The sequence below is a fragment of the Empidonax traillii genome, unplaced genomic scaffold, assembly GCF_003031625.1.
Source record: "Empidonax traillii isolate 1590-97213 ecotype Southwest subspecies unplaced genomic scaffold, ASM303162v1 scaffold40:size2234952, whole genome shotgun sequence".
Lineage (NCBI taxonomy): Eukaryota > Metazoa > Chordata > Aves > Passeriformes > Tyrannidae > Empidonax > Empidonax traillii.
The window spans coordinates 1,311,793-1,336,469 of record NW_020955233.1 but is presented as its reverse complement, the minus strand read 5'-3'; the positions used below and the strand labels follow the sequence as shown (position 1 = coordinate 1,336,469).

At 52.0% G+C, this 24,677-nt stretch overlaps 1 protein-coding gene across 1 annotated transcript; it reads right to left on the bottom strand.

The window, feature by feature from the left end:
* Positions 1–18: 18 nt before the first annotated feature.
* Positions 19–20,943, bottom strand: CUNH3orf70 (chromosome unknown C3orf70 homolog). The gene is made up of 2 exons (XM_027878312.1): positions 20,754–20,943; positions 19–3,147 (listed from the first exon to the last, which is right to left on the bottom strand). The coding sequence occupies exons 1-2, from the start codon at positions 20,926–20,928 to the stop codon at positions 2,591–2,593; spliced, it is 732 nt and encodes a 243-aa protein (XP_027734113.1). The 5' UTR covers positions 20,929–20,943; the 3' UTR covers positions 19–2,590.
* Between the last annotated feature and the right edge of the window lie 3,734 nt (positions 20,944–24,677).

Here is a 24,677-nt window from a genome sequence, read left to right as displayed (position 1 = left end):
AGGACAAGCAGAAGGCCAGTTGTTCAGTATTTTATTCAAGATATACACACCTCTCCCTGGCAGGGTAGAGCAGCCAGCCCAGGGCACGGCTCGAAGCGCACAGCCACGCCAGTGTTTGTGCAAAGGAAAGGGACCACGTTTCTGTGGGAGTGTGATGGAGCACAGGGAGAACCTGCTGCTGGGCTGCTGCCCCAACGCTCCCTGAACAGCCCCGTCCCACCCCCGGCTGCTCTGCTGACGTTTTCCAGGAACAAGAGCAGGAAGAGGCAGCTTATTGTGCTTAAGACATCTGAACAAATCCTGGGTAGGAGACACTCACAGCTTGTGAATATTGCTAATTACTTACAGTTAAGAAAGGATGGATCCTGGCGGGGACAGGGCCCTGTGGGCCCCCAGGACCTCACGGGTGAGTCTGGGCCATCACCACCCTGAGGGTCCCCGCGCTCACGGCCGGTGCCCACACGGGGCCGCGGCTCCTGCTTGCCCGCAAACAAGGTGAGCTTGTGTCAGGCCAGGGGTCCTGCTGACCCACCCTGTGCTTGGCACCTCAGCGAGAGCTGGGAGGAGCTCCCTGCCCTTGGGAAAGGCCCCCGACAGCCTCCAGGGTGGGAGCAGCTGCCAACCCACCCATTCCCCCGGGGAAGGAAGAGCCTGCCCCTTTCTGGGAGGAAAGCTCAGGCAGGCCAGGCATGAGAGTGAGCTCGTCCAGCCCTCCACTCAGATTACAATTGAAAGGTTAAATATGAATAAATGCTGTAGGTTTATACATAATGTTTCCTTCTACCTATGGAATGTGTCTGAGTGGTCCTAAGACACCCAAATGTCGTTAGAAACCTTAGTTAGCCAAGAAAGACAACCTTTCCCTTAAAAAATAAATAAATCCTATTTAGTTTTACTACGGCCTTTGTTTAAATGCCCTCAGAAAAACAGTATTTTCAGGTGCCTTGTGAGAATGTATCTGTTCATGCAATGGCCCAAGTTCCTCATTTCACAAGCATTGCACTTTTTTATGTAAGTCATCAAAACTATAAAACCTATTATTTTTGTCTGAAAGTGTTCATCTAAAAAGTACAGCATTACTTTATATCCACCCATGGAAACTCCTAGACACGTATGTGCACAGACACACACTGTTGCCTAAATGTCTTCTAAAGATACTGATTACAAAGTGTATAAAATTGGGAATACGTTGTCAGGATACAGTGAAAGATGAGCCATCCTCTACCATGGACTATAATCTAGGATCAGTCACTAACTGTACACCTTTATACAGCCTTGGATTCACCAGGGACTCCTGAAACCCAAACAGAACTGCACCAAGGATGGTAGTAACACTGCGTGAACACACGTGTTACTGACCCCAGCTCAGCTGAGCCCACTGAAATCTCAGTGACTTTTTGTTTCCTTCAAGCAGGGCTGAAAGCAAACCTCCTGTGAGGCAGCTTGTGCTCCGAGCTTGTCCTCCCCAGTGAGGACCCCTGCTCTGAACCTGCTCCTGGACTGGAAGCGAAGGAGCCAAAGCCTCCTCTCCCTGCAAGAACGACCTGGGGCTGTATTTTAACGAGCACACACCCACGGGCACCTCCACGCCTTCCCCAAGCTCTGCCAACACAGTGGTGTGGCTGATAAAATGCTGTTTGTTGAACTTTTTGTTATTCTTCAGGCAGATGCAGGCCCTGAGGCCACTTGGTCCTGAGTGTCTGGCCCCGAACAGCCCAGGAGGAGGCACAGGCAGAGCTGGGGGCGGATTGTGTGTTTGGAGGTAGTCGCTTCCTTCCCCTGTCCTGGTGCACCCCAGCCTAGTGTGGTACCGGTTAGATGGCCCTGCTCCCCTTCCTGCCCCCTGCAACAGCCACATCCCCTTCCCGAGATCAAGGCAGAGAAAAGGGATCAGCTGGATTCAGGCGCCTGCTGCCCTTCAGGGAGAGCTGCCTCCTCAGGAGCTTTCAGAGCCTGACCTGCCCCAGCAGCTGCTCGGTGCATAGCCTGGAGAAAAGTTGGGAGGCACTTTGTGCGTTCTCTAGCCTGCCGTTCCAACCTGCTGGAAGTGTAGTGCCCGCAGCCTTGGAGAAGAGTCACACCAGCACTAGAGAAGAGGCCGGACAAGGTGCTGTCAGGACACACAGAGACAGGAAGAGCCTCTGCCCGCCCCTCCCCCCCTCGCGTAGCTATTTGAGAAAGAGTAAGGGCAACTCGGTTTGCTGCTCCAGGCGTGCACCCCCCGTGCTCTGAGGGCCCACTGACAAACCCCCCACGGGTGAAATACCTCGAGTGGCACGTCCTCGTGGGAGAAGTGGGGTGTGGGGGTAACCCAGACCAAAAAAAGGGCCTATTTCTGCTAGAAAAGTCTCAAGATTTGTCACTACATTACGCGCAGACGTGGGAGAGCTGATCAGGCTGAGAATGTGTTAAAATTGCTCAGGCTGTTGCTAGTTCGCCATATGTAAGTCCCGTGACCAAACTCCCATGAGGAATCCGAAATATCAAGTGCACTGGAAAAAAGGGATTGTCAGAAAAAACAGAAAATAGAAATACTACAAAAGCAACATTACTGAGTGGGAACGGGACTGAGCCGCTGCCGGCCGCGGAGTCACACCGTGGTTTCTATAGTCTCGATCACCTCCATCTCGCACTGCGAGGGGGACAGGAGTGGGCACTCGTCCGGCTCCCAGCTGCTATCCGGGCTGTAATCCTCCTCTGAGCTCAGCTCAGCCACCCCCTCCGTGTCCTCGTCACACGACTCCATGTAGTGAACCCCCACGGCGTTGATGCCGGAGTCCTCGGAGCTGGAGGGGGACGAGCAGTGCTCCGCTTTGGCTGTGTTGCTCTCGGCCGCGATGAAGGCGTTGCGGGCGGGGGCCTCCTCGGCCCTGCCCCGGTGCGGCGCGGGCGGCGGCTGCCTCTGCACGTAGCACATCTTGCCGTTGATGCACTTGACGCGGTAGTTGTCGATGAACAGGTCGGCGATGGTGCAGAACTGGGGCGAGGTGGGGGGCAGCGGGGGCTGGAAGACGGGTGCGAACTTGAGGAAGTGCTCGGTGAGGGACACGGAGATCTGGATGGTGTTGGGGGGCTCCCGGGGGCGCACGGGGATCTCGGTGCTGGGCAGCTGCTCCACAGGGGTCATGGGCTGGTACACGTATTTACCTGTGGGGAGACAGAGGAGCGGCACTTAAGGAGTGTTGTCTCCATGCGATGCCCCTGACCATCGATAACCACCAGCAGCTCCCTGCAGGCAGCGGCTGCTGCTTTCGGTGGCCTCCAGGTGTTCGGGCCCCTCGTGGTAGGGATCCTCTGACACCTAATCCGGCAGGTAAGTGTAACCTCCCATACTCCAGCTCTGCTCCTCTCCCTGCCTCTGCTTCAAGGACATCACTAACTCCAGAAAATTCACCCCAGAGGCACAACTCCATAGCCAAGAAGTGGGACGGACGCCAAGGCTGCCCACACCCCTTTCCAGGAGAAAGAAAAATGACAAGTTGCTCAGAGATTTTTATTTATTTTTTTCCCACTGAGCAGAGCAGTTCTAGTTTACATCTTTGCTACAATGATCAGAATTTTATTATATTGTTATTTTTCCAATGAGTCTCCCTGCCCATGTTTCCATTTTCTTTTTCCCTGGGGTCTAAATCCTGTTTTTCCATATTATAAACCAGAGATCATACATGACTACAATTAGAATTTTAAGGCAGAAAACAAGGGCATTTCTAGGCTATAGAAATGCTCTTGGCATCCTGATTATCTGGTTAAGTAGTAAGAAAATAGGATTATGTTGGTTATATCGAGCAGAACAAAGTGTGAACTGAACATCTTTAGTAAAAGAAATAAATAAGAGAGCAGAAAATTGGGACTATGTTAGGAAAAACTGAGAAACCCGAGGCTATGCCTAAGACTGTAAAATGCTGCATTTTATTTGCATGAAGCTTCTGAAAGATTCATGTCTCCCTAGGGACTCATCGGCCAGGAAAGCACGAATTTCCAGCAGCCGAGTGAGTAGTGGGGCTGTCGGAAGTTTTGCTGCACATGCTGCAAACCCTGCTCTGCCCACGCAGCAAACGCTGCTGAAGGGCTGTTCGGGTGCTCGGAGCTACCCAGGTGAGGGGCAGACAGTTCCTGCATTAAGGAACCCGGCCCTGAGCTCAGATCTGCCACACGCTCTTGTGCTCCCAACTCGGAGGTGCAGCCTTTCTCCCCAGAATTACCCGTTCCTTTGGCAATCACACAACGGCTTGGCTTGGGAGGGACCTTAAAGATCACTGAGTTCCAACTCCCTGCCATGGGCAGGGACACTTCCCACTAGCTCAGGTTGCTCCGAGCCCCCAAGGAAGAGCTCGCTCCCCTTGCCGTGCAGGAGAAAAATCCCCCCCTCTAATCAGCCTGGGAATGCCTCCCAGCCTTGGGAAGAGCTCTGACAGCACGGGCACTGAGGGGCTGAGGATGCTCTGGGTGTTCCTGGCTCTGCCAGGCCCACGCACAGGCTGCGCTCTGCCAGCCTGGCGGGGACGTCACCAGGGGAACCTCGAACGCCGGGAAGGCTTTTCCCTCCCTGCTGTGCCGGTGGTGTTGGAAGGGAAACACACCCGTGTGAAAGTCGGCTGGGACTTCCCACCCCCGTCGCCTGAGACCAGCGGACACAGATCCGCAGGAAGAGCTCATGGAGCACGGGAATGTGGAAGAGGCTGCAATGCCAGTGGTTCCCAACGCAGGCTCAGTGGAGCGAGCACCGGGAACACCGGCGAGGAATCCCTCCGGTGTGCCGTGGGAGAGCAGGCAGAGCTGGGAGCCGGCAGTAGAAGGGAAAGAAGAGTTTGGAATAGGTTTGACCAGCTCCCCTTAATACCTCGTGGAATGCTTTCTCCCTGCGATCTGTGGAAGGGCAATTGTTCACAGAGCTGCTGGAAAAGCTCAGCAACAATAAACCAAGCTTTTCCCCCGCCTGTTTACAGCGGGATGGTAGAAAATACAAAACCATCCGGTCCACTCTTCCTCTTCTTGCTGCACCATGGCGTGGTCCCTGCCCTTGCTGTGACTCGGAGGGATGAGGTGCTGGCACTGCAGCCCCGGGCAGAGCAGAGCTTGGGCTCCTCCAGAGCCCTTCGGAGCAGCAGCTCCTTGGTTCTGGAGTCACTGAGCGATGGGGGCTCTCGGGTGTTCCTCAGCTCTTGCTGACAGAACTTCCCTGGGCAGCTCCTCGCCCTCACAGCCACGGCAGCAGTCCATGGCTTCCTGCCATCCGCTGCTTCCCAGAAACCCTTCTGTGAAATTTGGGAACATTCAATATGCCCCTGCCCTGCAAAGCCCCACAGCTGATAATTAGTGTGCTGCTGGCTGGGAGAGTGTCTGATAAATTCAGCTCATGGAAACCAAAGTGCAGCCTGCCCTTGCCTCAAACCACAATGCTCCATTTATCCATGGATCTGGAATGCTTCCGTGTGGGCCCCTATCCCATTCCACTGACAACAGACACCAGTGAAAAGCATTTCCTCAGCTCAGTTTTGTGCCACCTCTATTTGAAGCATCCAAGGAAGACTCTGGTGAAGATTTTAGCAGGATCAAGAAAAATGGTATCTGCACAACAACTCTTTTCACTTAAAACAGGCCCGTGTACTGGCAGAGGGCTGGGGGATGTTGGGAGAAGGAGGCAGTGGATTTAAGCCAAGGAAGCTTTACAGCATGGGCATGGAATGGTGAGGCAGAGATTCAGCAGTGTGACTTTTGATGTTGTTTGTTTTTCCCCTTTTGGGAAAAGAGAAGAAGAGGTGGCAGGGGCAGACGGGGTTGCTGGGAGCTCAGTGGGTTGTTTTCCCACTGCAGCAGCACGTGGCAGTGTCTCAGAACTGCCCCGCTGGCACTAATTCCAGGGCAGGAGCAGAGGATTTCAGAGCCCATCTGTGTCACCTCACACAGGCTGAAATGGTTTCCTCACGTTCCAAGGACAAGCTCTGCCAAGGTAAAGCTGGAATTGGCTGGCAGAAAACAGAGGATTTAACACGTGAACTGCTTTGTACCTTTCTTTAGAATTCTGGTAAAAGTTTGTCAAGTTTCAGCTGGTCTTAGGGGCGAGTTTATTTGTTTTAGACAGATTAAACTTGTTTTAAAGCGTGACCAGGTACTCAGAGCTGGGATTGTCAGCCTGGATCATGGAAAAAACTGTGCTCACAGCCTTGGTTACCACTCCTCACCCTACATAATGCATGGAAACGCGTCAGCCGGGATGCAGCCTATGAAAAATAAATGCAGAAATTTAAAAATAAGATCACCCCCCACCCCTGCAGCTTGCAGGATTGCCATGGATGGCTTTTGCACAGAAAATGATCCCAGAAGCACACGTCCCAAGTTTTCTTACAATCCTTCTCAATCTGATCAAACACCCGTGGAAATCCACAGCAATATTTCTGCTGACTGTGAACAGCTGGCAGCAGTGTGTGATAAAACAGTGTTTTGAGCACCTATTCTGATCCATCCCATTTAGTGTGCTAGCACGGAATTTATTGCCTATTTATTCCAACCAAGTGGGCTGGAGAACGCTGCGCTGTGCTGATGAATGCTCCTGAAATGACAGTGTTCTGCACAAGTACAGGTGCCAGCGCAGACGCTGCATCACCACTTGCTTCCTGGGTCACTCTCCACCACTGCCTACGCGGGAGGCGGGCAAGGAAAAATACTGCATGTGTCACGTGTTCAAAAAGCAAACTCCAGATCCTGTGGAAAGCAATTTGCTGCATTTGCAGAAGTTTGGGAAGTCCCAAGCTGCTACGGAGAAGCCTCACAGTCCCGGCTCTGCAGTTCCACCACCGTGGCAAAAGGGCTCAGGGGAAACAAGAGCCTGTTCCAATCCTGGGAGCAGCAACCATGGGAAAGAAATGCGGCTCTGCCAGAATGACTTTCATGGTAAGTCCCAGTTGTCCATGCCAGCCACAGGCTGACAGTGAGATGATGAAATGAGAGACCCCAGGAGTAGGTCTGTAGGATACACTGAACTCTTTGTGCCGCCCTGAGCTGCTCTGGTGCCTCATTTCCGGCTGCTCTGCACTCACGGGGAGTTCTCCATCAACACTGCCGCTCCTGTCTGACCCATCACAGCCACAGCAGCTTGTGCACAACCAGAAAGGGCTGATTGTGTCTCCATTCCTCATTCAGCTGACCCTGGTGCCAGCCCACAAACCAAATCCCCAGGGGCCTGGCACACGCTGAAGCCGATACTCAACTGCAGAACAACTATTCAAATGTGTCCAAGGAAGTGCTGGGCAGTGCTCATCTCCCTGCTGCTCTGTGCCCAGGAACAGGATTTCCACTGCCAAATGGGATGGATGCTGTTCCCTAAAGCCTTGGCTCTGTGCCTCCAGTGAGCCTGCCAGCAGGCTGGGGCAGGATCCAGCAGAGCTATGAGCTCTAGCATCACCTGCACATCTCCAGCAAACTCGGGCAACCTGGAACATTTCTTGTGTTTGTGGCATTGACAACCAGAACTATGTGGCTGATTGATTGGAAGCTGTATGGCAGAGCCTCCTGCTTCTAAAAACCCGTGTCAAGCCTTGAGAAACAAGCCCTGAGGTCCTTTCTCTCTGATCTTTTGCTAATTGGGCAGTCTGCATGCATCCTCACCAAACAGACACAGCAGCAATTTCCGTGGCTAATACAAAATAACTTAACCATGAAATAGGCAGAGGTGCTGCTGGAAGATTTTCTTCTCCACTTCCCTCCGTCCCAGCGTTCTGGTTTACCTCTGACACTCGTTAACGTGCTTGGCATATTGAAAAAAACAATAAAAATCCATCTTTCAGGAGTGAGGTTGCTCATAACAAATTCTCAAGCTTTACCCTCTCAAAATGCTACCTTGGAGGACTTGGCCCTAATAAATAACAACATGAATTGCACTGCACTTCAGAAAATGGAAAGAGAGAGCTGTGGGTCTGACAAGTCTAAGTCAGCAATACATACCATGGATATTTGTTCACATGCAGAGCATTTAGACATCTATTAACTGAAACATTAAGCTTTTTTTTCATATGTATTCTTCCCCATGCAGCTGCTTGAACAAATATTTCTCCATCTGCCAGCTCATCTATCCCAAAAAATCAGCAAGGTTAATGAAGACCTGCTAATTGCACAGTACTGAATGTGACCTGGCGCAGTTTAACCCGACCTGGCTCAGCTTAGGAACTGCTCTCATGTGGGCTGAGCTCTTGTGGTGGGAGCTCAGAGCTGAGTGGGCTGGAGGAGGACTGGCTCTGATCCCAGTGGATACCTTTGTGCCTTTGGCTGAGGTGGATCTTCCGGAGAGGCTGGAGCTGTGGCCCCGTGGACTGACACAGACCCCCACCAGGTGTGTGAAGGGTTGTGCCGTCAGGTCCCATGGCTCTATGGCAGGGAACTGCTCCCTAAACGTTGGTGACTCTGTGCTGCTTGAACCTACACCTGTGTCACAGCACTGTGATCCTCTGCTGCGAAGTTCAGTGGAATTCCCACTCCAGCTGTGCCAGACTTTCCTACTGCCACACGCAACCCTGCCAAAAACATCAGCTCACACGGGAGGGGAATCGGCCCCACCACGAAGAACATAAAAACAGCCTAATTAAATACCACCCAGCTCTGGAGGAGGAAGGCAAAGCAAGCATTCCTAATGCAGGTGTGACAGGAGGCAGTGCTGCCCTGCAGGGATTCCGACCATTCCAAGGAGAGCTCACTCCACAGCTGTTCTGTGTGTGGAAGCCTCGGAGATCAGCTGCTGGAGCACTGGCTTTTGTCATAGCAAGAGATGGAGAACTACCAAGTGCTCTGCCAGCAGCACTTGTTCCACACCTCACGGCAGGAGAGCAAGTCTGGCTGTTTGAGAAGGCGCACATGGTCTGAGGGACCTGGGCTGGCAGGAGGTGACAGCTCTGGGCTGGAGTGGTGCCCTGCTGCCTGCCCTGGCACAGCAGCCTAAGGACTGTCACACACACAGCTGGCTTCCAGGGTGGCACAGGTGACAGACAGTTCTGCCACAGCAGCCTAGCCCATGATCAGCCCCAGCCCCTGCACCAGAAGGAACTGGAAATCACTTCACTGCTGACAGAGCAGAGCCTCAGGGCAGGTGGGGGTTTCCTCCTTCACAGACCAAAGCAAAGCTTGCTGCCCACACCCTAGACACGTTTACACTCAGCACCCTCAGCCTGCTGGAGGTTCAGAAGTGCCCCATGAAGCAGAATTCCACCTGGAAGCGGGATGCTGGTCTGAGCCCCTGCCCAGGGTCGCTGCTTCCCAGCCCCACTGGTTGCAACAGCGAACAAAACAGCGCTCTGGCCTTCCCCCTCCTCCTCTCTCTCGTTACATGCACAGCTTGGAACAACAACCCTTTGCAAACAAAGACTGCCCTGACCATAAATACTCACCAAGGACCATCACAGTCAAACTGCATTTTGCTCAGAGCACAGTAATAGCTTTTCCAGAGGGGTGAGAACAAATGGCAGGAGAGACCCTGAGCACATCTACAGATGACAAATGTGAAAAATCCCACTGCTAACCCAGTTTCCCTTCCTCTGCATTGTATGGAACAGCCATCATGCCACATCCAGCAAACATCACGGACTGCGTGGTGAACATGAGACGTGGAATGAGCCACTGGAGGAGACGGAAAACATTTCAGGACACTGAGGCACTGCCAGACTTACAGCACAAGACCAAGCAGAATTCAGCTGGGCTACTGATGGTTATAATGAGGCATAACTGAAATGCTTGTCACTGTTGAAGGAGCCTCTTAGGTGAAGATATGTATCACAGTGCAAGGGAAATTTTTACCCTGTGCTTCATCCAGACAACTTTGAAAATCACTGGGATTTCTCAAACAAATTTCTAGAGCAGGGGATGCAGACAGAGCGTTCCACACACCTACAGGACTTCTGGCAGAGCTAGAAGGGCACATGAAGGGATCACAGAAGAGACTCCAAGGACACAAGTCAACTCTGGAAAGGAACAACAGAAGAAGAAGCCACACCTGAGCAGTCTGAAGTGCAGCAGGAAGGGACAGCAGGCTCTGACCTAACAGAGGTGTGTCCTTGCAAACAGCAGCTTCTCACAGAAGCACCTCCACCAGAGCACTGATGAATCCATCCCATTCCCAGCCCCATCCAAGCACAGGGAAGAATGAGGCCAGCAATGTTGCTGCAGTGGCTCCCCAGCAGTGATTCTCCCCTGTGGAGGAGAGGTGTTCCCTCACTGCTGTAGAGCCACAGACAGCTGTGCCAGCCCTTGACCTGATGCTTTTCACAGAAAACTAAGAGGGGGGAAACATCAGAAAGTTTTTCTTCATCAGATTTGTATTTTAATGCCCTTTGTCTTGATCTGCTTTAAATACAAAAAGGATCATGACAGTACATGCTGTGAGCTGTCTAAGCCTTTCAGGGGCTTCTGTGCACATCAGCTTAAGAGCAGGTAATGCTTAAATGCAAACAAACCCTGGAGCTTCCTCCATCATCCCTGCTCTTTCCTCTCACTGCTTACATGGATTTACTGGACTTAAAGGAAAAGCAACCCAGAAGGCTTGAGGGATGTTTCAGGCAGCCATAAACCCTCTTAAAGGGGCCATATTTGCTCAGTAACCCTTGCAAGGGAATAGACACCCAAAAAAGCAATGAGCAGCAGCACGCACCACGTGTGTTCTGGAGGAGCCCTTTCCTTCCAGTACATAGAGAAATGCCACAAATACCTCAGGCACAACTAACCCCAGGCCCTGCTGGATCACAAGAACACAGGCACATGGAAGCGCAGGCATGGAAAGCGTGGCACCAGCCTTGGACACCTTGGACACTGAGCACAGCAGCTGAGTGCTGTCCATCCCAACCCGAGCTCTGAACGCCAGGATATTCACCTTCCAACATCCCTTCCAAAGCCACCCCTAAAGGGCAGAACAGCCACTCTTTGCACACTCCCCTGAGGAGTTTTAGCCCCCAAGTTACACAGGATATTTTAAAAATTCAGTAGAGAAAAATAGCACAAAATGGCTTAGTGCTAAATATTTATTCTACAACCCCATCCCTGTGCACCATCTGCTCAAGCTTCAGCATCCCATGGTTTCCATGCAGCCAGTCAATGTGCTGATATGGCAACAAAGCAGGATAAGCACAGCTCAGTGTCAAACTACCCAGAAAACCACGGCATTGCCTGTGCACGGAAATCACAGGCACCGGAGAGACAAGGCAGTCATTTTCCATATGTAGTACGTGCTGCAGGGGGGCACCCTGAGCTTCTGCACACGATGGAATGTTTTCCTGGGAAGTCAAAGATAAGCAGAACAGCTCACTGGGTCCTTGAAGGAGAAGTCTTCTCCAAAGACCTGCGCTCTGCACCCACAGGGGACAGCTGGGGCAGCAGGTTGGGTGTGGCAGTTTGGAACGGACACGTCTGTGTGGCCACAGCCTGGTTTGCTGCTGGCTGGCTGGCTGGAGAACGTGGCACCCCTGGGATGTGCTGTACCTGTGCTGCTCCCGTCCTGTGGGCAGAGTTCAGGGGCTCTGCTGACACAGATCTGTAGTGCCTTACCCCAGAGTGAGCCTTCAGCCTGGACAAACAACACCTCCTTCAACCTCACTGCTGGGAGCAGTGTCCTTGTTACCAGCACAGACCACGCTTTCAACCCTCCTCCCATTGCTGCTTCTGGTGCCTGATGTGCACATCTCCATTCCCACTTCATTCAAAACAATCTTCCTCTTTCTGTCACAGGCCTCTCCAGAACCCAATTCTGGAGAATTTACAGGACTGCTCTCCCTGATCACACTCAAAATACGTCACCACATAGAGCTGGTGTGTGAAGGTACGGGCACCAGCATCTCCCTGGAGGGGTGTGGGATCCAGCAACGCTCTGCAAGAGACAATAACAGCCCAGGTACCACTGGAAAAGGAGCACAGGTGGGAGCACACACAGCACTCACGGTTTACTTTTCAATGTAAGACAAGCAAGAGGCTTTAAGGAGCCAAAAGCTTGTTTTTTCAAAAAAGCTGAATCACGGGGTGGGGGGAAAAGGCACAAAAGGCTAATACAAGGTAGCACAATTACTGTCTATTGGTACAACTGCTGTGGAACCACGATCCATCACGTGTTATTGATATTTGCAGCACAATGTACCAAGGGGGTTGCACGGTGTTTAACAGAATGCAAGATATTCAGTTTAAAAGTGAGCCCAGCTGCAAAAGAATCCCCTATTTTTGCACTATCCAGGGATGAAACTGATCTTGTAATTGTATGAAGTGTGATGCTTTCTCTCATGGCTAATTCTTGGGAAGTAAAACTAGCAAAACACAGCCAAAGTCCTGCTGTCAGGTCAGGCTGGGTGTAAGCCCAAGGATCTGATCCCTTCTGACAGTGGCAGGGTGAGCATCGCCCTCGGTTTCACACCCAGAGAGCCAAGATCCCACTGAACCAGCCGGATAATGGTCCCTGTGCCCTTAGGCCAAGGTCCAGTGACGCAGGCGGGGAAAGCAAAGCAAAAGGTGAGGGTTTCACCTGCCCTGCCCACAGCTGGAGGGCTGCAGGAGCTGATCAGGGCACCCCAGCACAGGGAAAGGCAGCACACGTGAGGGAGAGCAAACACCTGGAGTGGGGCTGGGGATCGGGGAAGCACTGAAATCCAGTCAGCACAGGCAGCAGGAAGCGGGGCACAGCCGAGCCCCTGCCTGGAACAGCTGCAGGTGAGCTCCAGCTCCAGCACCACGAGGAGCAGGGAGAGGGATGGGCACAGAGCTGCCCTGGCTGGGCACAGCAGGGACACGCTGCGGGGCTGGGCGCAGCTACCCAACAAAACAAGCAGCTTCCAGAGTAGAGTGGGGGCTCTGGAGCTCCACAGCCACCAGGGAGAACAAGAATGCAAACGCATTGCTGAAACTGTTTTACAACACAGGTTACGTATAAATTCCACTGTTGTGGGGCCCAAGTTAAAGTGTGGGTATGTTAAAAACAAGGCTCTGTTGCCAAGCAATCAGATTTTACTTGCCCAGTAGGTTTTGGATTTCCATCTATGTGAATATATTCGACTATTGGCAGAAACATCTCCAAATTGCACCAACTGCACTTCTTGAGTTCTGTGATCAGTCACTATATAAAAATTGATTAGTGGAAGAGTCAAAGCACTTATGAAAACATACTCTGTATCTTGTGGGCAGATAAATTCATGGAGGTGCTGGAAGAAAAGCCACAACTCACTAACCCAGGGTCACTTTATATGCAGACAGAGAGAGATGCTCTACCTGGAATCCAATCTACTGTCAACCATCTCTTACATTAGTATGAGCTTGTGCCATCCATCAGTAGCTAAGCCCACACTGTCACAGCTATCGTTCTGGAACATCTTACACTGTTTGTGAGTAAAGCATTTTGCTTTTTGTCCTTTACAGAAACACAAATTTCTAGTAGAGCCTTATCAATGTGCAGAACTGAGTTGCCAAAGCTGGCAGTGAGTCATGAAGTGCAGGGCTGCTTAAAGCCAGAGCTATTACATAAGGACACCCCAAGATGCCCATTCTCTACAAGCCCAGCTCTGCTGGTTGTACCAACGAGCAGCGACAAAACGTGTTCTTGATGAGCATACAGGTGCTGCCAGGAAATTGGAGATGCTGTGCCAAGTACCTGAGAGGCCTCTTCAGTGCTTCCAGCAAAGCTGAGCAGTGTCATCTCTGCAGAGCCGCAGGATGGAGGCCATGAAGGTGACAATCCTGTGACTCGGTCTCAGGGGACAACACAAGGGTTTAACCACGGGCTGCAGCTTAAGGCACATGAAACATCCATCAGCAACCAGGAGAGAAGGATAATGTGTGAGCAGGCACTTTTGTACTGGGCACTGGGGGTAGGCAGGCTCGCGGATTCAAGCTGGCAAACAGATTTCACCACCCGCAGAGTCCAGGAAGGAAGCCACACACTCACCACAGGCACTGTGCTCCACACAGATTTTGTCTTGGAGCTGTTCCTCTGCAGTGAGAAAAGTGCCTGCAGCCTTTCCCCAGCAGGAGCCTCCCTGAGAGGAGCAGAGCCCCAGCCCTCCCAATGAAGTGTTCAGGACACCCTGAGTTCCCAGACAACCGCCTCAGCTGATGGGACACAAGGTTAATTAACTTTTCCTTGGAAGTACTTGCTTCCAGTAAGAAACATCCCCAGCCTTATCCTTTCAAGCTTTACAAAACCACCAGTTACCCCTTCAAGCAGCCACAGAGGAAAGGTGTCAGTTATCTGCCACTCTCAGAGGCTTTTACCACAGATCACTGAGTTTTGGGCAAGCAGGTTTAATTCTTTATGAGTCATTCTCCTCAGATGGACAGACAGGTTAATAAATACGCTCTCACAGTCATGCACAGCAGAGTTTTTGGCTGGCAGGAAGTGTTTTGGTACACAGGCCCTTTTTCCTCAGGACTTGTGGAGAACAAAGAGCAGTGATTTCCATTCAATCCTGGATGAGCCATACAAGAGTCAGTCCTACAAAATGTACTGAGCAAGTAGCCTGAATTCAGAGATTTTCCTGTGGTCTCTTCCTGATAAGTGACATCAGGGGCTTTGTTAATAACAGTAGAACATGCATATCTCTCAACATTCTAGTAAGGGTTTCAAAATGAACGCCAGTAGGTTCTTCCAGAGGCACTGACATTCCCACAGGGTACGATGAATTGACACGTGTGGGTTCTCTTTCCGAGACACAGCATCAGTGGTACATCTGTACTGTGATTTCCAGATTATAACTAAAACCAGAGGAACAAAACACCAGCCAGGTCCAGAATGGAGCACACATAAAAACTGGCAGTAAGTGTTTGCCCTCAGAGTAACTCTTCAGAATACATTAAGCTGACATTCTTTCCTTGGTTGTGTACAGGTTAGTGGAACGGACCTAGAATACCATAGCTCTTCAAAATGCAGGTGAAGAAAAGATCTTGCACAGCCACAGGCAACAAATCCTCATTAAAAGTCTTTTCCCATTACAAGCTGAAAAATCCACCTTTCTGCAGCCCCTGCCTGGCACTCAGCACAATGCCTGGCTTGTGCACAAACATTCCGTCCAGATCCAAGGACTTAAATGGGATGGATGTCCAAATCCTTTTTACAGCCAAAGCAAATGAAAAAGCCCTATTTCTCGCAGCATTAGTGATCATCCTCCCTCCAGAACAAGCTGTTTTCTCCAGGAATGCCCAGCCCCAGAGTTCCCAGCCCCCACTGCTCCATTCCTGTTTAAGTTTTCCATAAAGAAAAACGTATGACCTCCTCCAACTACCAGCCTCAGGGTTTCAAACACAGGTATTTTACAGCTCCCTTTTCTATCTATCCAACAAGTCAATCATCAGGATATAGTCTTGTCCCTGAGGAACAGCACTGCTGGAAATTGAAGTTGCCACCAGCACTGCCAGGCTGGCACCTTCCAGTGAGCTCCATCCACATCACCTTCCACAGACAGGGACACTCGTGGAGCACTGGAGCACTGCTGCCCTTCTGCTCCCTCCTGGGTGTGGCAAGGAGCTTTGTAGCCACCAAAAACCAGCACAGAGAAAACCCACCGGGGCAAAAGCAAGGCCCTGGGAGATCTACAGTGTCTGCTGTGCTGCAGAACACCCCGGGGCTTATTTCAGGGTCCCCCCACCCGGGCTGTAGCTGCTTCTTTGCTGTGGGGGGAGTCAACAGAGGCTGGCTGCAGGCAGGCACAGCTCCTCTTTGAGCACCCAAGCTCTGTCATGATGCACCTAAATATCTCCCATAACCATCTCAGCTCACTTACCAGTGGTCTGTCACAGGAAAGAAGGGTGCCTTGCTAATTCCCTGCTCACAGTTCCCACAGGCAGACCGGATCTGAATAATTACATAGGCTTTGGAGACTGTCAGAGCCCCTGCTGATGGCCCTGTCGCTGGAGAGGGGGGAGAGACCTCTCGGAAATGCTGCTTGTGCGCACAGAGCTACTGCTCTGCTGCACAGTCACCGTGTGGCAGGGGACAAACCTGCACCTGGGCCAGGTGTGTACCTGCAGAGAGCAGGGAGGAGCTGCCATGTGGCACCACCACATCATTGTCTCTGGAAGTGGTTCAGTTGAGGATGGTCTTGACAGAGCGCTTTCACCAGCTCTGTGGGTCATAAAATAAAATTTTTTTTACATTTTTAAACTGTTATAAAATAAATCAGTGGTATTTCAGGCAGCAAAGAACGTGAGCAGCAGTGTCTGCTCCGAGCACACCCAGGTGCAGGGACTGTGCTGATCTGCCTCACTCCTTGGCACAGCTGTGGGTGATGGATAATCACCCCCCTGCCCAGTTCACAGCTGGGACCAACAAGAACCCAGCCAGGATGGGCTGTGCCCCCTGGATGCCCTCACACAGCACGAGGGTCTGAGTGATGGGGCTCTGAGAGCCAAGAGAAACCCTGAGCTCCCTGTTCAGAGAGCAGGTGAACAACAAATGTAAATATTCTCTGGTTCTGCATCCCCAGAATTTCAAACTCAGAGAAGTTCTTCTCCCCCCGAACCACCCAGAACACACGTGCCCTTCACGCTGTGCCACCCATCACACAAGCCCATTCTCTCCTCTTACCCAAGGAATGACAGTTCCTTGGGTCTCTTGCCAGGCCTGCCTGACCTCATGCAGACTGGCTCCAAACTCTGCTGTAACAGTGCCACGATTCCGTGGTGCACGCCAGGGAGCAGGAAGCTAATCCAGGGCACACCTGCAAGTGCTCTCCACCACTCAGCAGAACACAGGGCAGGGGAGCAGGTGTGCTTTTTAAAACCTTTACTGCCACCACAGTCTTTTTGCATGCCTGAGCCTGGCAACTGTGTTCCCTTCCTGGCCACCCAATGGAGACCTCACAGCTTTCCCCTTTCATGGTTTGTTTTCTTGTAAATGGTCCAAACAGCTGAACCCTGTAAAAGTGGTGGAACCAAAACTTATTTGCTGCATTTACTTTTCAATATAAAATATGTAAGAGCCTTAAAAAGCCAAAAGCTTGCTTTTTTTGATGCTGAATCAGGGGGAAAAAAAGCACAGAAAGGCTAATACAAGGTACCACAATTACTGTCTATTGATACAACTGCTGTGGAACCACGATTCATCATGTGTTATTGATATTTGCAGCACAATGTACCAAGGGGGTTGCACGGTGTTTAACAGAATGCAAGATATTCAGATTAAAAACGAGCCCAGCTGCAAAAGAATCCCCTATTTTTGCACTGTCCAGGGATGAAACTGATCTTGTAATTGTATGAAGTGTGATGCTTTCTCTCATGGCTAATTCTTAGGAAGTAGCATTAGCAAAACACAGCCAAAGTCCTGCTGTCAGGTCAGGTGAGATGTAAGCCCAAGGATCTGATCCCTGGTGACAGAAGCAGGTACCACCTCACAGCCAGCAGCCTCGCAGCAGCGCCAGTGCCAGTCGAAACCGCAGCGGAAATCCCGAGGTGAGGAAAGGGAGGCAGCACCTTGCTGCAGACCTGCCTCTGGCGTGTTTTCTCTGCCTCTGGAAAAAGTAGATCTGAGTAATTTGAGGCTCTCAGCCTGCATCTGATAAGCCAAACCCCACCAGGCTGTGACTGAGAGGGGAGGAAGGTGAACAGGGGGCTGCCACACTGGCAAAGGGAATGCAGGCAGGGACCGACTAGAGGGGTGCAGGACAACGTGTAATGGGACAAACACAGGGGCTGAAGACAAAATACCTCCTGAGAGGGAAAATAGCTCCCTGCAGGGAAAAGGGAGCCCTCATCCTGCTTCCATGTGGAGACAGGAGTGGGCAGCACCCAGGGGAGGGTGTTCAGTCAGTTGCTGCAGCAGGTATGAGGAGTTCCCTGTCCTCCCCGTGCCCACAGAGTCCGGTGGCTCCAGCGAAACCCAAGGCACCCACCTATCCCAGCCCAGCCCCCCAGTCCTGCCCAGTGTTCACACACCTACTCATGGAGGTTGTACCTGGGTTCAGCGCTCCCCAGGTGCAGAGGCACATCTGAGAACCATCTCACAGGAGATCTGCTCCCCACTGAGCCCGAAACAAACTGAAAATGACTCCAAATAAACTCCAGGCTTAGACACAGAAGTCATACAGGCACCTAGGGCAGCTGAGGTTCTCAGAGCTGTCTGGATACACTGAGCAGTCTCTGATCTCTCCTGCCAACTATTATTGCCATTTTACGGACAGAAATGTCGGAGGTGAAGGGAGCGCCTGAAGTCCTGCTCCCTTAGCAGCACGCCAACAAAAATAGCTTTGGGGAATTCAGACTGGGCTCTTTCTCAATTATTCCTTCCATAGCCAAGTGGCTCTGCAACACTAAATTGCCTCTGTCACTGAAGTAAGCAGATGTGATCCTGAATCCACATGAGGAGACAATCTACTCATCATGGCATAGTGAGTTTTTGTAATTTCTCAGTGTAAGTGCACTTTAACTGAGTAGATGTTCTCCAGGACCTTGGCCGCTGATGGAAAATAATACTTCAAAGGCCCTTTTAATTGATGTAGAGCTTCCTGTACCCCAATACAGCTCTTAGGAGTCACAGAAAAGCACTTTCAAGAACCCTCTGAGGATTCTCAAGTCGGCATTACAGCACTGCGTTTAGGGAAGATAACTCCAAACACTGTTTAATTACATCTCTGACCTCTATACAATTTCCCATTATAGACCTCATTCTTAGCCCTTTTAAGTCCAACTCAACTCATTCTGGAGGAGCAGGATGCTAAGAGATCCTTGGCTCTGAAATTTGCATTAGGAAATGAGGGGCAAGAAGGGAGCGCGCTTCTCCGTGGCTTTCAGAAGATTAAACAAGGCAAGAAGTGTGTGACTTCCTTCATTTAAAATCTAGTTTCGTGGGGCAGAGGTATCTCAAAGTTTCTTTTGCCACAAAGGAGGAATTAAGAAGGAAGTTTGTACTTCTTGCAAAAGCTGTAACTATTTTTATATCTTAAGATTGGCACAGGGCAGGTAAGGATCTCGAGAGTCCTTCTGAGAGGGAAGTAGCTCCTGTAATGCCTAAGAGACACCAGACTAAGGCTCCCTTCAAGGATTTCAAGGACCACAACTTCTCACTCCTCAAGTACTGTTCCCCTGCTTCATTTGTCTTCCTACCATATTTTCTAATATCCAGACCTAAACTCTCCTTGCCACAGGTCAGTGATACCTGGTTATCTGCCAAGTCTGCGCAGAGGAGGGCTAGAACACAGTTTTCTTTGCAAGGCTACCTTATACTTTGCAAGGCTCCCCTTCCCTCCCTCCCTCAATCTTTTACAGCCCAAACAACCTCTTTCCTTTTGCACCCCCCTGTAAAGAATATTTTCAGAGCTGATCTCTGTGATCTCCTACAGAACCTCCCCAGTTCTCCCGCAGCTCTATAAAGTGCAATGCTCAAAGCTCATCAGCCTGGTTTCCTCATCACTGAGCTGAAGAGACTAATTAAATTGCACACTTGCCATGCTGCTGGTAATGCCTCCCCAAGCGAAGACTGGGGTCTGGGTTTGCATTTTCACCACGCAGGCTCCCGCTGCTGATGCACACGCAGCTGTGACCCATCCTAATCCCCACATCCCTCTCCACAGCGTCGCTCCTCCAGGTGTTCCCAGCTCCATGCCTCAATTCCCCTCCCAGGACCATCCCCAACTGATTTTGGGTAACATCTCCAGTTTATAAGCACCATTTTGAGCTCTGATCCTGTACTCCAGAGTGCTCATAAGCTCATGTATCTTTATGGTGACCACAAATAACTAAAGCCAGAGAAATTTTGGGAAGGAAGAGTGGATCTAGGTCATAACTTGAGGCCCTTTGTGTCATGGATGAAATGCAAGACATCCCTGTCCCTGTGCAGCAGGTGACTGTGGCACCTTCTCACACAACCAGTTGTGCCACACACAGGGCACAGACAGAAAACACCCATTGTTCTGAACTGATTTCAAATGAATCCCAAATCAAGACAAAATCCCTAGAATGTCTATTTCATTCAAATAGAAGCTCACATCCAAATAAAAGGTGACTTTTAGGGCAGGCCCTTTACCCCATGAAACAAAATTTGCAGAAAAGTGCATGTGAAGGGGAATTCGTGTAGATTAAATTACAAGGAGAGATGGCAATGGATTTAAAAGGAGAATGGGAGGTCAGGAGTCCAGGGACACCTTCTGCCGTATCAAGCAATCTCACACAAGGTTCCAGCACTAACCCTGATCATCCAGGCTTTAAGATCTCCTGAACACAACACGACCCAAGTACATGGCTCCATCACCATTTCCTGACCTCGCAACAACACACTGCTGGGAAAGCCTGCTCTTCACGGCTCTAAGTGATTAATTATTCATCAAACTATGTTTGGACATCCACAGTTGAATCCCAGCCTCCATGATTAGACACATAGGATCTTGAATACAGATATTCAAGTCGTTGTATGCCTTTTCACCAGAGTTGGATCAACACTGGATTTTGAAACTGTCTCCTATATATAGCCTAAAGCAGTTACCTCTCTACTCAGAGGGGTTTATGCCTGTAAAAAGAAAACCATTAGAACGGAGGGTGAAGTAGCTGGAGCGAAGGACAGCGGTGCCCACCAGCAGCCGGTGCCACAGCCCGCCCTCCGGCCGCCTCCCGATGCGAGGGGCGCTGGGACTCGAGGGAGATCCCCGGGAGCAGCACCCGAGGAGAGGGTTCAGCTCCGGGAGCGGGATGCTCCCGGCCGCGGGACGGGACGGACGGGGCGGGACGGGCGGTGAGGAGCGCGCGGGGACCGACAGGACACTCGGGACCCCCGGGACCGGCGGGACCGGCGCCCCCCGCCCGCCCCGCGCCCCCTCACTCACAGTGGCACCATCCCAGGTGGCAGCACCAGTGCAGGCGGAAGCAGCGGCCGTGGCTGTGGGTGGCGCAGAGCGAGAGCCCGTCGCAGGGCTGGAAGTCGGGTCTGCCAGCGCAGCTGCGGGCGAGCGCCTGAGCCTCGTCCAGCTTCTCGCTCTTGGCCGCCGCCGCCCCGCTCATGGCGCCGCCGCTCCGCCCGCAGCCCCCGCGCCGCAGCGGCCGGAGGAGGAGGAGGAGGAGGAGGAGGAGGAGGTTGAAGAGGAGGAGGAGGAGAAGGAGGAGGAGAAGGCGCCGAGCCGCAGCGGGGACCGCCCGCCCGCCCAGCGCCGCGGGGGCAGCGCCGCGGGCAGGGCCCGGCCGCCCGCCCCGCTCCGCCCCGGCCCGCCCCGCGCCCCGCCCGCGGCACCCGCGGGGACCTGGGCGCGGAGCCCCCGAGGGATGGAGCCCTCGAGGGATGGATCCCCAGGTGGCCGTGACCCCCGATGGCCTAGCCCCGTAATGGCTCTGTCCCCCGATGGCCGTGACCCCCGATAGCCCAGCCCCCGGTGGCTCCATTCCCCGATGCCCATGCCCCCCAATGGCCGTGCCCCCTGATAGCTGAGTCCTCCGACGGCTGTGCCCCTGATGGCTCTGTCCCCCATATCTCTGTCTCCTAATGACTCTGTCCCCTGATGGCTGTGCCCCCGATGGCTCCGTCCCCCCACATCTCTCTCCCCCAATGGCTCTGTCCTCCGAGGGCAATGTTCCCCTGTGGCAATGTCCCCTGATGGCTGTGCCCCCTGATAGCTGTGCCCCCCATGGCTCTGTCCCCTGATGGCTTCTTTCTAAGCATGCAGCGATTTTTAAAACCCTGATAAACTCTGTCTTCTATTTTGTAAACTAATCAGTAGATATAATTTTGGTGAGTAATGATATGAAAGTGTATTGTTATTTCCAACAATCATATCTTTAGGCCAAAATTAATGTCTGGATTTATCTTGAGCTGTGGCTACATTATTTGTTTCCTAAGTGTAGTGGTGGACTTGTTTCCCTGTCATGTTTGAAAGTAAATTGTGTTTTTATTGCTGCTCTGCTCAGCACTGGGAGTTGAAGCCAGCTTTCTGCTAGAACAGAAATCAAATGGTCATTTTCATAGTCTCTTATCTTTGTACAATACCCAATAGCTCTTTGTCTGAAGCAGTCAAAAATTACTTATTTTTCTGTGTTCTCCAGAATATTCCCAGACAGTTCCTGTGGGGTCTGGAATAGATCCCAGAGGTGTTCCCATCCTGTACACCCTCCTGAAGGTGTTCTGAGAGAACCATTTGCTTCTTGCCAACAAGAAGAGCTTGAGAACAGCCAAGCTGCTGATGTCTTGCTGTGACCAGCTCCCCCTTTATGGATCAAACCAAGGGATGTGGGTCATAACTGCAGAGCAGAGAATTGCACTGAGGCTTTGAACCACCTCTGTCACCCCTGACTTGCAGCGCTGCTGGCCCTGGGATGTGTCACTGCTCACACCAGGCACACATGACTGTGTCCCAGCTTATGCCCTCACCTCCTGGGATATGCAAGTGGGGGCTATACCTGTTAAACTCAACCTAAGTGGGCAGGAGATGGGTGCCCAGCTGTGCTGAGAAGCTTTGAGCCTTCCTTGGCACTGGTCACCAGGACTGGAGGAGCTTCACAAGCCTGTACATTTTAAATGCCTCGAGGGTTCCTTACACTGGAAAGGGAATATTCTGACTCACTCCTCGAGGCTTACCTGCCCTTGCTTTACCAAAATCCCACTCAAATCTGCAAATATTCAGGACCTTGCTCAGCTCTTTGCAAGCAGAGGAGATTGCAAATCCAGGTGTTTCTTTGACACTGCCCTGTTGTCCTCCTGTTCCCTGGAGCCCACCAGCAGCAAACAGGGGATGCAGCTCAGCTCCCATGAGACCCCTGGCCCAAGGAGAACTGACATTTGTACCTGCTGGCACGAAGCCCTGCCTCTCCAGTGCTGTCTCACCTCCAGAGCTGCTCTCAGACCAGCCTGGGCTGTCAGATCACTTTCTGTTCAGAAGAAATAAAGTGAAGGGAGGTGAACTGTGGGTTACAGAGACAGGGGTAGGTGGTTCTGATGAGACCCAAGTGCCCTGTATTTGGGCGTGCACTGCAGGACAGCACTTTGAGCAGCCTAAGGCAGGGAGCTCTGCCTCCCTTTGAAGACCCGGTGCTGCAGGGGACTCTGATCAAAGCTGAAGCAATACTTCTCCTTTGGTGCACTCCCATTCACTACTGTTTTGCAAAATGCCTGTGGCTGAGCAGTTAATGGAGGCATCTGCTGCACTGGCAGAGTTCACCGACTTAATTAAAGACATCTAACAATCCTGCAGCTGCATGTGAGGGGCCGACACTGAATCTCCTGAGCCTGAAAGCGAGCACCCCGCTGTGCAGAAAGCCAGACGTGCAGTCAGACACTCACATGAAAGCAGAAGCAGGGCCCAAAGATTAGGGATGGACGGGAGCCAGCTTGCATTGTGTGTCACCAGGGCCTCTCCTCACTGAGAACCGGATGACCTCAGCTCACCAACAGTCAGATGTTCAGAGTGAGCAGAACTGGGGACATTCCTTGCCCATAGGGATGGTTTTACCTGGAAAACGTTTTTAACAGATATTTTCTCACTGGTTTAAAAAGACAGGTGGGGAAACTAATCCTGTACCAAGTGATTATCAAGTTCTCCTCTGCGCAGGGCTGCGTTCTCTCTTGTTAAACGAAGAAACATTTCACTCATGGGCATATTTCTGGCATCACTGCACATTTGAGCTGATGGGGACTGTGCAAGGCTGTTATTTTAACAGCTTACCAAAGAGGCTCACAGAAGAGGCTGGTGCTTTCTGCTTGGACTGCTTGTCAGCAGGCACCAGGGGCTTGGGATCAGGCTGTGCCCCTGCAGGGCTGAGGGCCAAGGAGCTGTGGTGGCCCTTTGGCTGCTCTGACCCTGCCGGGAGTGGAGCAGTGCAGAGGCCGGGACTCCCACGCACTGCTCCCGCCCTCCCGGAGCTGAGAACGCGACCTCTCGGCGGCAGCAATGTCACCGCTGGCTGCTGGGACGTCAGGCTGACAGAACAATCGATGCCGGGCTGCTTTGGTCGATGTGAATTTACAAATGAACTTCTGCCGGGAGAGGCATCACTGGTGTGAACAGCCTCTGCTCTCAGCAGTTTCTCAGAAGGGGGACCGGCACATCAAATGCACGAGCAAAAAGGTGATGCAGGTGAGGAGAAGCGTTTTGGCCCCAGGGTGAGCTCGTGGGTCTCCATGTCCTGAGATAACACTGCTGCTGCAGAGGAAGGGCATGTTCTCTCCTCCACAGCCTGCTGCCAGTGCAAGGGGAATTGCCCTTTCCCAGCCCGTCCCCAGTGTGGGTGAACACCCCGGCCCAAGGCACAGGACAGGGGAGGCTGGCCTGGGAAGAGCCTCGTGTCCAGGACTGTCCTGTGGGTGACACTCCCAGGGCTGCCCCGTGGGTGACACGCCAGCCCCAGCAGCAGGCAGGCTGTTGTGTAAGCATCACGCGGAGGCTGCTCGCGTGGGAGCAGCGCTTCACCTCCGAGCTAATTGCTCTCAGCTCTGCACACGAGTGACTCGGCGTGAATTGCAGCAGTTTGCTGGGCTACACTGAGCTCCTTCTCTGGTCCTGGAGAAAAACCCTCCCTGGAACCAGGCACTTGGGTTGGCTTGGGACTTCTGAAGGGTTTCCTGCCCTCAGTTTTGCACTCTCACCCACTGATGGACAGGAGTAGAAAAGAGGGCAAATTAGGAACATACTGAGGGAAAGAAAAAGAGGCATGTGGCCTTCTCAGACACAAACTCCTCCACAAGCAGGAAAATTGTCTAGTTCTACCACGTAGAGAAGTGATGGAGAGAAAACAAGGAACAAGCACATTTTCTTTTTTCTGCTATT